Consider the following 13,410-nt stretch of genomic DNA (forward strand, 5'->3'; position numbering starts at 1 on the left):
CAGGCTGTGTATGAAGTGTAAGTGTGAGTGATCTGGCTCAGGACGAGGCGTGTCACCTTCTTGAGGATGATGTCGATGTAGCCGGCGATGAGCTGCGAGATCTGCTCCCCCTCGGTTGTCTGAACAGAGTAGTAGCTCTCCTGGTACTCCCCAAAGTCCTATATATATGCACGCACACACACACACACACACACACACAATCATACTGCATTACACAGTGGACTATACAGACGGATTCAAAACAATAACATTCTGAAAGGACCCAAACATTGTCTTGCTAACGCAATAGTTGACAGGAAATACATTTGTGTCTAAACGGTTCCCTAGCAACAGAATTCCAGCAAAACAGTCTATAATAAAAGGCACCACTGCAGTGACTGCCTTCTGTGCTACAGAATGAGGATTTACTGAAAGGGATTTAGTTTGAAACAGACACTGATGGATACTGTGTGTCAGATTACACCAAACCACTGCCGTGGTGGACTAGCCTCATTACCGGTATGATGAGATAGACTTTATCAGGGGATGGACGGCAAGATAACCAGGACTCTGGAGGAGACCCTGTCGTCAACATTACAAAATTAACAGTTTGTAAGTATGCCTGTCACATTTAACCATGAATCAATCAATCAATCAATCCATAAATAAAAAAAATGTTTACTCTTCCCACAAAAGAATAGCTGTGATCGTCAGAATAATAGAATAAAATCTATGAATATAATTTCAGCACTGGGTTTCACCAAAAAGGCGCAGCTTAACTTCAAAGCCTGACCCCCTACTGAATCAATCGAGAGAGGGAAAGAGGGAGAGAGGGAGAGAGAGAGCGAGAGCTAATTCAATAGAGGGCTAGTAAAGACAGCATGTCTACCAGATCTGGGAGATTAAATCCCTGTCATTCATAGACTCGGGCAGCAGACACAAAGCAGCAGCACAGACAGGCCTGACAAAGGGAGGGAGGGAGGGAGGGAGGGAGGGAGGGAGGGAGGGAGGGAGGGAGGGAGCAGCCCTACTACGCCCAGGTGATTGTTTATGACCACTGTTTCATTTTACTGAGTGCCTGTCTCGAGTTACTGCTTCTACTGATGCGACGCTCGCTCACAACTCAGTCAGGAGTCCCTAAGAGGAGGGACTAGAGGAAAGTAGAATAAATGAAAGGGGAAAAAAAGGGAAAAAAAATCTCAATGCAGTGGAAGCATAAATGTAACCAGCTAATTGCATAACATGCACTTTTATCTGATCTGCCACCTGTACTACAAGGGAACTGTGTGTGTGTGTGTGTGTGTGTGTGTGTGTGTGTGTGTGTGTGTGTGTGTGTGTGTGTGTGTGTGTGTGTGTGTGTGTGTGCGTGCGTGCGTGCGTGCGTGTCATACCAATGTAAAGCTCTTGGGCGAGGCGGCCCATCTCTTGACTGTGGTGAGGGGCCACTCCTGCACCACATCTTTGGTCTTCTCCTCCACTCTCAGCACTGATTCTTTGGTTATTCCAAGCAGCCGCGGTACCAGCTTGTTCTTGCTCTTCATCTTCTCCTGCAAAAACACATTCAAGACTGTTTTTGTTTTTTCATTTAGGAATTATAATGCCTCTAAAATGTTATCAAGAATCGAAGCCGATACAATTCTGAAAGACCCACCACCATAGAGCTCTGTGCTGCTCTGCTTGAGCAAACTAATGCAGTTTAAAAAGTGGGAGTCTCTTTCACTGAGGAATGTAGTTTATTAGTCGCTATATTTTTTTTAATAGATTTTGTATAAGTCAGTAGATAGCAATACATTCACACAACATAGAAGGGCAATCTATCCATGCTGAAGGCAATGTTGCCCATCTGCATTGACAAACAATCTGCCCATGAACATCACTGCCAATAAAGACAAACCGGGCAAATTGGGTAAAAAAAACAAAGAACAATTATAATTTTTTTAATGTATATATTATTAATTCATTCATTCATACATACTAATAATAATAATAAGATAATAAAAAAGAAAAATTTGAATGGAGAATGCTACGCTCATCAGTGTAACCCTGTTTAAAAGGAAGGAAACACAGCAATACAATATACATCTAATGTAGTATGGCCTCAGGCAAAGGTATGTGTGTCAGTACAGAGTACAGATTGGAAATGGCAACACTGTGCAGGTATTTCTGGTTTCATGTCTGGATTTCAAGATTTATTACATCAGTATCCTAGGGAGATATTTCTGAAAATTTACAACAGGTGTAGGATCAATAACCACATCTTGACGCAGTGAATCCTGAAATCCATCCTTCGGAAAAACCTGATAACACTGTATTACACGCAACATTGCTATTTCCAATGGTTACACTGACACTTGGTCTGAGGCTGTGTCTGAGGCTGGAAGTAGATTGATTTTGTTAAGCCGTGGGGCCTTCCTTCACAGTGTGTTGGTCTCCACAGGAGGCCCCTCTGAGACGGGCCCTAATCTGTAATCCCTGAAATGGGGATGAAAACAACCTTCTCTCAAAGTGGGTGAGAGCACACCATTTTGTCATTGGAACACATTAACATATATAATTTAGTCACTGATAATGTAGCATCATACTTAGCTAACATACTGTAGGCTACTGTGTTGGTGTTTTATTTGATAATGTAGCATCATACTTAGCTAAGATACTGTAGGCTACTGTGTTGGTGTTTTATTTGATAATGTAGCATCATACTTAGCTAACGTACTGTACTGTGTTTTATTTGATAATGTAGCATCATACTTAGCTAACGTACTGTACTGTGTTGGTGTTTTATTTGATAATGTAGCATCATACTTAGCTAACGTACTGTACTGTGTTGGTGTTTTATTTGATAATGTAGCATCATACTTAGCTAACGTACTGTACTGTGTTGGTGTTTTATTTGATAATGTAGCATCATACTTAGCTAACGTACTGTACTGTGTTGGTGTTTTATTTGATAATGTAGCATCATACTTAGCTAACGTACTGTACTGTGTTGGTGTTTTATTTGATAATGTAGCATCATACTTAGCTAACGTACTGTACTGTGTTGGTGTTTTATTTGATAATGTAGCATCATACTTAGCTAACGTACTGTACTGTGTTGGTGTTTTATTTGATAATGTAGCATCATACTTAGCTAACGTACTGCACTGTGTTTGTTGTAAATTCCCCACTATTTGTTATGCTGTGTATTATTATTTCAATTCAGGCACTTCTTTGATGGCCCAGGGGTCCTAGTATTTATAGTCGGGCATCTCTCTGGACAGCCCCGGGGTCCTAATGGGTTTAAATACAGCGGCCGTTTTGCCGCCCATGTGTTCCACTGCTGTCTGATTTCCCAGTGAGAGAGTGCGTTCATGAAATAAAATACCACTCACTCAATATCTCACTATTTCATCCAGCCTTACAACATGGATGGAAATCACTCGCTCAATCACTCAATACCACTCACTCAATCTCTCACTTTCATCCAGCCTTACAACCTGGATGGAAATCACTCTTGAGACATCACTCATTCACTCATTGTTTCATCCAGCCTTACAACCTGGATGAAACCCACTCTGGAATACCAATCACTCTGAGTAGGCCTGCCGCGATAAGCAATAAATCGATTAATTGCCGCGATAATTAAAATTAATGCAATGATTTTGACGGGCGCGATTAATTGCTATTTGCGCGTTTGTTTTAATGAGGCGGAACCAGTGCCCATTGTCAGTCACTGTCCGTGTTGGGAGGCGGGCCGCTGGCTTTACTACAGAGCAGAGAGCACAGCACAGGAGCTCCGTGGGACAACACCACATAGCTTAACTACATTTCTCAATAGTGTTGCTCCTTTTAACCAAGTAGCGTTATTTGTAGTGTAACGTTAGCGTTTTAACGTTAGTAGCTAACGTTAAAACTAACTTAAAGTTAGTTGTTCACCAACAATCTCAACATTTGTTTTATCATTAGCTCATGTCGATCTACTAGTAGCATCAGCAAGCTAACGTTAGCTGGCCCCAGTCCACTAGCAGCATGTCGATCTACCAGCAGCATCAGCAAGCTAACGTTAGCTGGCCCCAGTCCACTAGCAGCATGTCGATCTACCAGCAGCATCAGCAAGCTAACGTTAGCTGGCCCCAGCCCATTAGCAGCATGTCGAAGTAGTAGTAGCATCAGCAAGCTAACGTTAGCTGGCCCCAGTCCACCAGCAGCATCAGCAAGCTAGGATAATAACAACAATACTTCCGGTCCGGTCGGTGGGCTTCAAAATAAAAGTCTAAAACACCGGAAAAGACGGAGCGGTGGGCTTCAAAATAAAAGTTTTGGGAAATAAATGTCTCAAAAAAAAATTCTCTAACCGGTCGCAATAATATCGCTTATCGCGATATTTTCGGGGGCAATTAATCGCCCAGCAAAATTTGTTATCGTGGCAGGCCTAACTCTGAGAAACCTCATCATCCTTGATCCTTTGATACAATATTAAAACTACAAAGGACTGTTCTCTGTCTCTGTGTCCACTCTCTGACCGGGGTGCGCTGTTGTGGATGAAGTGGCTCCAGCAAACAACATTACAACACGTTATATCTTCAATAGTGTTGGTGTTTTATTTGATAATGTAGCATCATACTTAGCTAACGTACTGCACTGTGTTGGTGTTTTATTTGATAATGTAGCATCATACTTAGCTAACGTACTGTACGCTACTGTGTTGGTGTTTTATTTGATAATGTAGCATCATCTTCTTCTAGTTGTTCCTTTGTTGGATAATACTAGCACATAGAAACTTTGTTTTCTGAATGTGCTTTACAAATTAAACTATTCACATTATTTTTTATTTCCCACGATAGGGGCCTTGCATGAAATGTTTGTGTATTTCTTCCAAATGGCTGCCTTTAACCACTGGTAACTTCTTACAAAAGGAAAGTGCCTAATTTCTGTACAATGGAAGAGTAGGTTCAACACATAGCAATTGTTGTTTTAAACATAGCAACCGTTGTCAGTTTGTACATAGCAACAACCGTCGTCTCTTCCAACATGGAGGATAAATGCCGGGCATTCTAAACATTCCGTAAATTACCTCTATTCCACTGGGGCAGCAGCTGACAATAACTTAAGACATTTTAGCAGACATTTCTCCCATTAAACCGACGGACGGTGAAGAAAGCAATATGTTTTTTCTCTGGCAGTCTTTATGTCCTCTATGCTCAGCTTGCCCTTCGCTCCTTCACCTCTCCACCCTCTCGCTGTGAAATAATCATAGTGCCACACTCCACTGCACAACCACACAGCTGGTTTCCTTCCAGGGACACACTGGCCCCATATGCGGTGATGCTGTGTGTGTGTGTGTGTGTGTGTGTGTGTGTGTGTGTGTGTGTGTGTGTGCGTCATCTACAGTATATCTTTTGCCTCTTTTCACTTCCAAGTTTCAACATCTTTAGTGACTAAATCGTCTCAATAAAACCTGTGACGTATCAATAAAAACTGTGACGTATCAATATTGAGAGGTTTATAGACCACATAAATAACTACAACACTCTGTGGCTTGGTATCAAACATCCGTTTACAAAATAAATAAAAAAACATTCTCTGTGGCCAAATTGAAACAATGAAATTATGGAAACTCACGGTTTTCCAAAGGTTATGTCATTTTGGCATTTGATTGGTTGAAAAATGAAAATGACATTTGATGTAAACTTTGCGTCTTGTGTTTGGAGAGGCTACATTATGCACTGGCCATACTAATCAATTGTGTCCGTCCCTCTATGAAAACTTTATATACGTTTTGACAGACAGAAAAGTTTAAATGACTTTCAAATATAGCATTTACAATGCTAGTGTGTGTGTGTGTGTCTGTTCACTTCTTTCTTTGGTTGGGGAGTAGGGGCATTGAGCCTTTCACTCACATCTGGTTGGCTTTAAATCTAATGCTCAGGTGGAATTTCATTCTTTTCATGAGCCTTGCTGCCCGGCGTCGAGAGGAAGGCACTCCTGCTATACGAGAGGGGGCCAACAAGCAGCTGTCTGCCTCAGAAGTTCCACTGCAACTGGCTCATTTCTGCAGGGGTTGGCTAGTGACATTTTCCTTACATTGACCAGGAGTATCGTATAAGAGAGATGGTTCACACTCAAAACATCTAGGTTTATTTATTCCCTTTGCCTTGAAAAATTCATAAAAACCAGGGCGGCTAAGTGGCGCAGTGGGCAAGGCGCTCGCCACTAACGCAGGATATGCTGGGTTCGAGCCCAGCTCTCTGCGTTGCTTCCGGCTTGGCTGGTCGTTCATACTAATACAATTGGCAGTATTAGGGGGTGGGAAAGCCGGTGGGTGGGGATCGGACGTTGTGGACAGCGACTCCTACAGGTCGGTTGGTGCGCCTGTACAGCAGAATCAGGAAGTATCGGGGGAAGCATGAGCCTCCCACTCCTCGCCACTGAGAGATCACGCTGTACGGGTGAAAAGATGCGACGGCTGCCTCCTCGTGTACCGGAGGGGACACGTGATGCAAGGCTTCATCCACATTGCAGCCGACCAGTGGGAGGCATGGTCTAGCAACGTTCGAGACAGGGGAGGGAAGAATTGGATAATAAGAAATTGGGATGAGAGAAAAATAAAATAAAAAGTGGGGAGAAAAAGTAGATACATTTCTTTTCTCCATAAAAACCAGAACCATTTTCACAAGAAGTCTAGATGCAGTTTTATTTTGTTTATTTGTTGTGATAGTTTGACATTATGATCTAAAATAATCATTTCATCTTAAAAACAACCTGGATGAGGTTTTTGTGAGTACCAGGCTTACCTTGACCAGGAAGAAGGAGACTCCATATGTTCGCAGAGACCTCGCTAGCTTCACATACTTCACTCTGGCTTCGATCTCCGTCATCTCGCCACAGTTTTTGTGATCCTGTGAGATGGAATATCACAGCAGATCAAGTTGGCAATGAATGATAAATTAATCCTCGACAGGATTAAAAACACACATTAAAGCTATAGTAGGCAACTTCAGAGAAATGAGCAAGAGTGAATTTACCTGTCCAGCTGTTTTCCACAGACTCCCAGAGCCACCAACACAGGCTTGAAAAGTGATGCAGGGCGTGCTCTATTTCTGCTGGGCAGGTCAACTCATTCTAGCTAATTGCATGAAGTTGCCTACTGCAGCTTTACATGGTTTCCATAAATCTTTGGAACATGTTTTAGTAAAGTGTCTACTTTCCAAAAAAGAATTTATAATAATAATTGAATTCTGTGGGAAAACTCTTTTAATGGGTTCTCAATTGAGAACTATGGTTCTTCATCTGAAGGATCCAAATGTTGGAACAAGCAACACATGTGGAACCAAATAGACTTGGTGAGGAGGGGGAAAACAACAATAGTCACACCTGGAAGATTCTCTTCTCGGCTCCTCTCTGCTTGATGTATTCTTTAGGCAGAAACTCCTTCAGGCTAGAAGAGAAATGGCACACAGGTTCAAAGTTAACAATTAAAAACCAGACTACAAAATATCATATTTCTCTATCGGTGGTTTTGATACAAACGGAGGGCTAGTTCCTTTGAGCGACTTAAAGCTCTTGAAATGGGAAGCTGTGAACCACGTAGAATAAAAAAATTAAAAAACATGTTTCATGAGAGAAGATGCCAACTCATTGTACCCTTGAGAGGTCTCCTTGTGGAGGAAGAAGAGCAGCAGGAAGGGGAAGAGGAGGAGGTATAGGAAGAGGAGGAGAAGGATGAGCAGGAAGAGCAGAAGGGGAGAAGGATGAAGAGCAGGAGGAGGATGTGGAGGAGGAAGAGCAGAATGGGGAGGAGGAGGAAGACGAGCAGGAGGAAGGGGAGGAGAAAGGGGAGCCAGATAAGAAGGAGAAGGTAGAGGATGAGGAAGAGCAGGATGAGGAGGAGGAAGCTTACTCTAGAAATCCAGGTTTGTGTTTGTGTTCTATGTGAGGTCCAAACTGGATCTGGGCCTGAATGCCGCCGAACTCACAGGCCTTTTCAAATGACACAGGGTGAGAGCCGTTCAAGATGTCGTCTCGAGCCTGAAAAAAAAGCAACAAGGGAGAGCAACATCAATACAGTACCATAATGAAATACTTCCACCCAGAGCCATTTGAAGTTTAGACAGTGAGGTTTTAAAAAAGGTCATGTCTAGATCCCATAGCGTGGAAGGACGTTTAGAAAGACATTTAAAATGTTTAGGTAATGTCAATGGTTAAATTGACGTTCTATGGGTTTTCAGTGTACTTATGACACAATGACATGAAAGAATCTGGATAGCCAATAACTTGTTTCTTATATGTTTGGGAGGCAGGCCATGATCAATGCAGGACAATAACTGTACTTTCCAGTTCATCTACAACAGCAGCTAACAGTTAGTGGATTCAGAATTTCACAAACTTGGTTTTATTTCATCAAAGTAATTTTATTTATGACGTTACATACTGGAACCACAACATTATGTATGATGGTCCATACTGTAATCACAGGATTATTTCTGAAGTTACACTGTAACCAGTAACCACATCACTATTTATGATTTACTATCCCCTACCCCCCTTACCAGTGCATGTGTGGGTCTAAATAGGCTAATGATTAGGCTACTGTAATTATATTAACTAAGCTCTATGAACAACCTCATTGATTGATGCAGCCTAATAAGCATATGATTTCTGATCCGACTACCTGTAACTGTTTAACTAACTTTTGTTCATTTTTATTTATCTTTTGTGTAAAATTTTCTGTGAATGTTGCTGCTTTATTTGTGTCAGTTTTGTATTTGTAATATATTGTCATTTCTGTAAATGTGGAAATCCTCAAATTATTTTAAATAACGGTTGAAATAATAAGCCTAGGCAATTCTATTAAATTGTGAACACGGGTTTTAACTCAGGATATGATTGATCAAAGTGATTATTGATTATAAGACCCAGAAGTAGGCATGGAACAATAACATGTTCATATGGGATATCTCTAGTGTCCAGCCCCCCATTCAATAAGGGGAGCCCAATAGCCTATGAATGATATGCTTTCGATTCCAATGTCAAACAATGTATTTTTTTTACTTCATCCAAGGTGTGTATCTCTGCTGTCACATGATGTTTTCAGTGAAAAAAACTGAAATCTTTTCAGTCAGTCCCAACAATAACAAACTACATTTTGTATCAGAGCAAACGTTTTTTTCTCTCTCCATGGTTATTCCTATAGGCTGTTAAAAAACGGCCTATAGGGAGGCATACATGTAGACCGATTCATTTCTGTTATAACAACCTATAGATATCAGTTATTAGTCTAAAGGGTTATAACATGTAGGTAAAGTACATCTATAGAGATATTAGTTTATATTAGCAGACAGTGGCATGGCAGTTCCAGATTTTTTCCAATATTTTAAGGCGTACACATTAAGACCATTGATTGACAATATGGTTTGATCCCCAAGCATTAGTATCCTGGAGAAAATTGGAAGAAAACATAGTAGCCCCACATAGACTGAAGGACATAGCACACACTAAACTACCAATCAAGCACTGTGAGCGGAAATTTGGCCCCATAATTACCCATGCGATCCGGATATGGCGTGAAACACAAAAAAAATATTCTAACCCACAAAAATGGCACAATCACACTCCCTTATTCAATAACAATGTACTCTTAATTGAAAAACGTCCTATAAGATTCCCTATATGGGAAGAGCAAGGCATACACTCATTAGGGGATGTTTTTAACAACCAGGGTTTTTGTAGTTATGGAGAAATATGCACAAAATTTTATCTCACCGAGTCCACATGGCTTTTTTACTTACAGTTACGGCTATGTTTGAAGTCTCACGGTGTTCCATTAGACATACCAGTTGAACACCACAGATACCACAAATTCTTCTATGAAAGAGAGACATCGAGAGGTTTTGTATCAGGTTTTTATTATCAATTACTAACGTCCTCGTATGAAACCCTCCAACTAGACTCTGTCTGGAGGAGGGATATACCAGACCTGGAAAGTGACTTTGATTGGCAAGGAGCATGGGCAAATGTCCGTCTTACATCAAGGAACCCGGACCATCAACAAATCAATCTTAACTATATTCACAGGACATACTTGACTCCTATAAGACTGAACAGAATGGGTCTTAAACAAGACTCAAAATGCTCCCAATGTACAAATGGAGACGAAGGGACATTTATGCACATGTATTGGGACTGCCCACCAGTTAAGGCATTCTGGAAAGATGTGACCCATCAATTATCAAAACTCGTATCTTGGAATATACCAGTACACCCCTCTGTATTACTATTGAATGATGTTTTTGAGTTTGCAGTAAATCCACAGCTAAAGAGATTGGTTTTATCGGGTATCACAGTAGCTAAAAAACTGATCGCATCACGCTGGTTTCAACCGGAAAAAATGTGCCGGAAGAGTTGGTTTCTTACATATCTCGATGTGATTTATCAAGAAATATCTACAGCAAGAATTCTGGGTCTCAACGAATCCAAAATGTCAATGTGGTTAGAAGTGGTGGAGAGAATAAAAGCTAGCTTATAATGGTAGTGTCTGGTTAGGAGTGAGGGATAATGGAGGTACTATCCAATGGGGGGTCCGGGAGGGGGGGGTTCGAGCTGGAGCATATGTGTGTAGGGTTTTAGATAATAGGTATTAGGGGTATATCCTGTATAAGACATTGGTATAATTGGTAATTTCGTTGGATATACACTGTATACGGTAAAATATTATTATATACTTTTTTTTGTTTTCTGTTTCTGTACTTGCATGTCATTTTAGCCACCTTAATTGTTATTCATTATGCATTGTGTGTTGAGTACTGACTGTTAATAATTTTGTTTTGCAATAATAATAATAAAAAAAAAAAAAAATTAGTTTAAACATTGTATTGTGTGTTGAACTTTGAAATTGTAAGACAGACATGGTCTGGGCACAGGCTGTGGGAGCGATAGAATAGAATAGAATAGAAATACTTTTATTATCCCGTGGGAAATTTGCAAATCGCTCAACATTTAAACATTTAGACAGAACAGGTCACGAATTAGAATAATAAAACGAATCAAGTGAAGTTGCCTAGGATAAGAGTAGAGTAAAATAGAATAAAATATACAGTAAATAAATACAGTAAAAATATACTGAGGTCTACAGTAGGTGTAATATTGCACAGTGCTGTTTCAAACTAAGTCAGCAGCCAGCAGCACCGAGGTTATCGGCCGAGGTGCTTTAGCATCAACAAAGATAGCTGGTCGGCTAGGGAGGGGAGAAGCCGTTGCTATAGTGATGAGATAGGGTGGGGTTGCTATGGGCTAGCAGCTGTTGATAAGGAATATACTTTATAGTTGTGAGTTCTTCCGGTTTGACTCAGACAAGCAGACGAGCGTTTCGGAACAGCAGCTGTAGCTCCGGCCCTCTTAACGAGGGCTGGGGGAGAGGGGAGAATACCTCCGGAGCCACGAGATAGCTAGCTTCGGCTAACAGGGAAGGCTTTTGGCTAACCACTGGGCCGCAACAACCATCGAGCTGATAGCAGGAGAGATCGGTAGAATTAATTAATTTAATAGACTTTTCAAAGACTTTCAGAACTGTACTAATGGGGGTGAGCCAGCGTGCGACAGCCAATAAGATAAGTAAGGGTATAAACAACACAACGCAACGCAGAAACTTCACGGAACCACAGGTGACAAGTTGATTACAGGCTGACCACATCCAGAATCCAACACAGATGACCAATCCAACTTACCCTTCCTTAGCTGCCAGAGTTGTAACATTCCTGCTGACTTGTTGTACACAATTTGTAAGTCGTTTTGTATGAAAGTGTCAGCTAAATGACTATAACTGTAAATGCAGGTTGGTGGTGTGTGGTGGGTGTAGTTCGATAAGTCAGCCAACATGGCTTCCAACACTACAGCCTGGCCAGAATGGTCATACCTCTGCTTCTACTGACACACGATGCAATAAGCTGACAAGTAATGATACTGTTATTCAGATATTATACCCACAACTGTACCCTGTATGAAAATCTCAATCTACCACCTCCCACATCAAGAAGACAGCAGCATTGGCTGCAGTTTGTTTTCAAATGTATTCATTTTCAGTACCCACAGTATCTCAAACAGTATTTGGAACCTTACACTTCCATACATCGTTTACGACATTGCTCCCAGGTTTATTTTGAAGTTCCAACTGTGTCCACATCCGTTGGCAAAAAATCATTTAAGTTTAAGGCTCCTTCTGGCGGCTACGTGGCATAGTGGGCAAGGCGCTCGCCACGAATGCGGAGACACTGGGCTCGCCTGTTCGAGTCCAGCGCTCCACATTGCTTTCAGTTTAGCTGGTCGTTCATACTAATACACATTGGCCGTATTAGGGGGTGGGAAACTGATGGGTGGGGATCGGGCGTTGTGGACAGCGACTCCTACAGGTCGGTTGGTGCGCCTGCGCAGTAGAATCAGGAAGTGTCGGGGGCAGCGTGAGCCTCCCACGCGTTACTCCTCGCCACTGAGAGATCGAGCTGCGCAGGTGAAAAGATGCGACTGCTGTTACCTCAAGTACCGGAGGGGACTTGTGCTATGTATGACTTAGTCCACATTGCAGCCGGCTTGTGGGAGGCAAGAAACAGCGTTCGTGACAGGGGAGGGTTGAATTGGATGATACGAAATTGGGGTGGGAGAAAATATAGAAAATGGGAGAAAAAGTGGATAAAAAAAAAAGTTTAAGGCTCCTTCTGACTGGAACAATCTACCTGTTCATATCCGTTCAATAACATCCTTTCACTTATTTAAAACTGCTCTTTCCTCTCACTTTGAGATGACCCGTTCATGTTTTGACTAATCATCATGTTTTGACCATTCATCATGATCACAGTTCATTCACGCAATGATACATAATTATGTGTTATGTGTACTGTTGTAGTTATTACTATTGTGTTTTATTTGTTTGTTTTGTTCTGTTCTTTGTTTTGTTCGTTTGTCTAATTGATGTTGTCTGAACAGTCTGTAAAATATCTTGTTGTAAATGTATGATTATTTTTTAATCTGTGACCTCCTTGAAAACGAGATGGTTCATCTCAAGGGGTTATTCCTAATAAAGAATTTCAATATAGATGTCAAGCCTATGAATCATAGACCACATAGTGATGTTCTATAAAACAAGTTACTACAGTGACAGCCTCCTCCAGCTAATACCATCACTGTAACTGAGGGGTACAATTCCCTGACTGTATTACTAGATATGATACTTACTACCACTACCTTTGTACTTTATATTCGGCCACCCAGTACTCTGCATAAATATATTATGATAAACACTCTCACGTAGATGAAACGGATCCAACACAAATGTACGAAGTCGAAGTATGTATTTATTCCTACACAGCAATGGTGTGTAGAGCAAGCACTTAATCACTTAATTACATTTATGAATTGAAATAGTATGCACTTTTATGGCAAAGAGTATTCGTCGGTATATCA

General features: G+C 41.2%; 1 protein-coding gene across 1 annotated transcript in view; it reads right to left on the reverse strand.

Annotated features, from left to right (window-relative positions):
• LOC311247127 (talin-2) overlaps nucleotides 1-13,410 on the reverse strand; it is a gene marked incomplete at its 3' end in the record, with an annotated part of 264,901 nt that overhangs the window by 210,969 nt on the left and 40,522 nt on the right. The window contains exons 6-10 of the mRNA XM_084337443.1: nucleotides 7,859-7,986; nucleotides 7,333-7,396; nucleotides 6,753-6,857; nucleotides 1,371-1,526; nucleotides 57-158 (exon numbers count right to left, since the gene is read on the reverse strand). Of these exons, the coding sequence (XP_084193569.1) occupies nucleotides 57-158; nucleotides 1,371-1,526; nucleotides 6,753-6,857; nucleotides 7,333-7,396; nucleotides 7,859-7,986 (555 nt within the window). The remainder of the gene's footprint in view (nucleotides 1-56; nucleotides 159-1,370; nucleotides 1,527-6,752; nucleotides 6,858-7,332; nucleotides 7,397-7,858; nucleotides 7,987-13,410) is intronic.

Source organism: Notolepis coatsorum, assembly GCF_963971535.1.
Source record: "Notolepis coatsorum genome assembly, chromosome: 20".
Lineage (NCBI taxonomy): Eukaryota > Metazoa > Chordata > Actinopteri > Aulopiformes > Paralepididae > Notolepis > Notolepis coatsorum.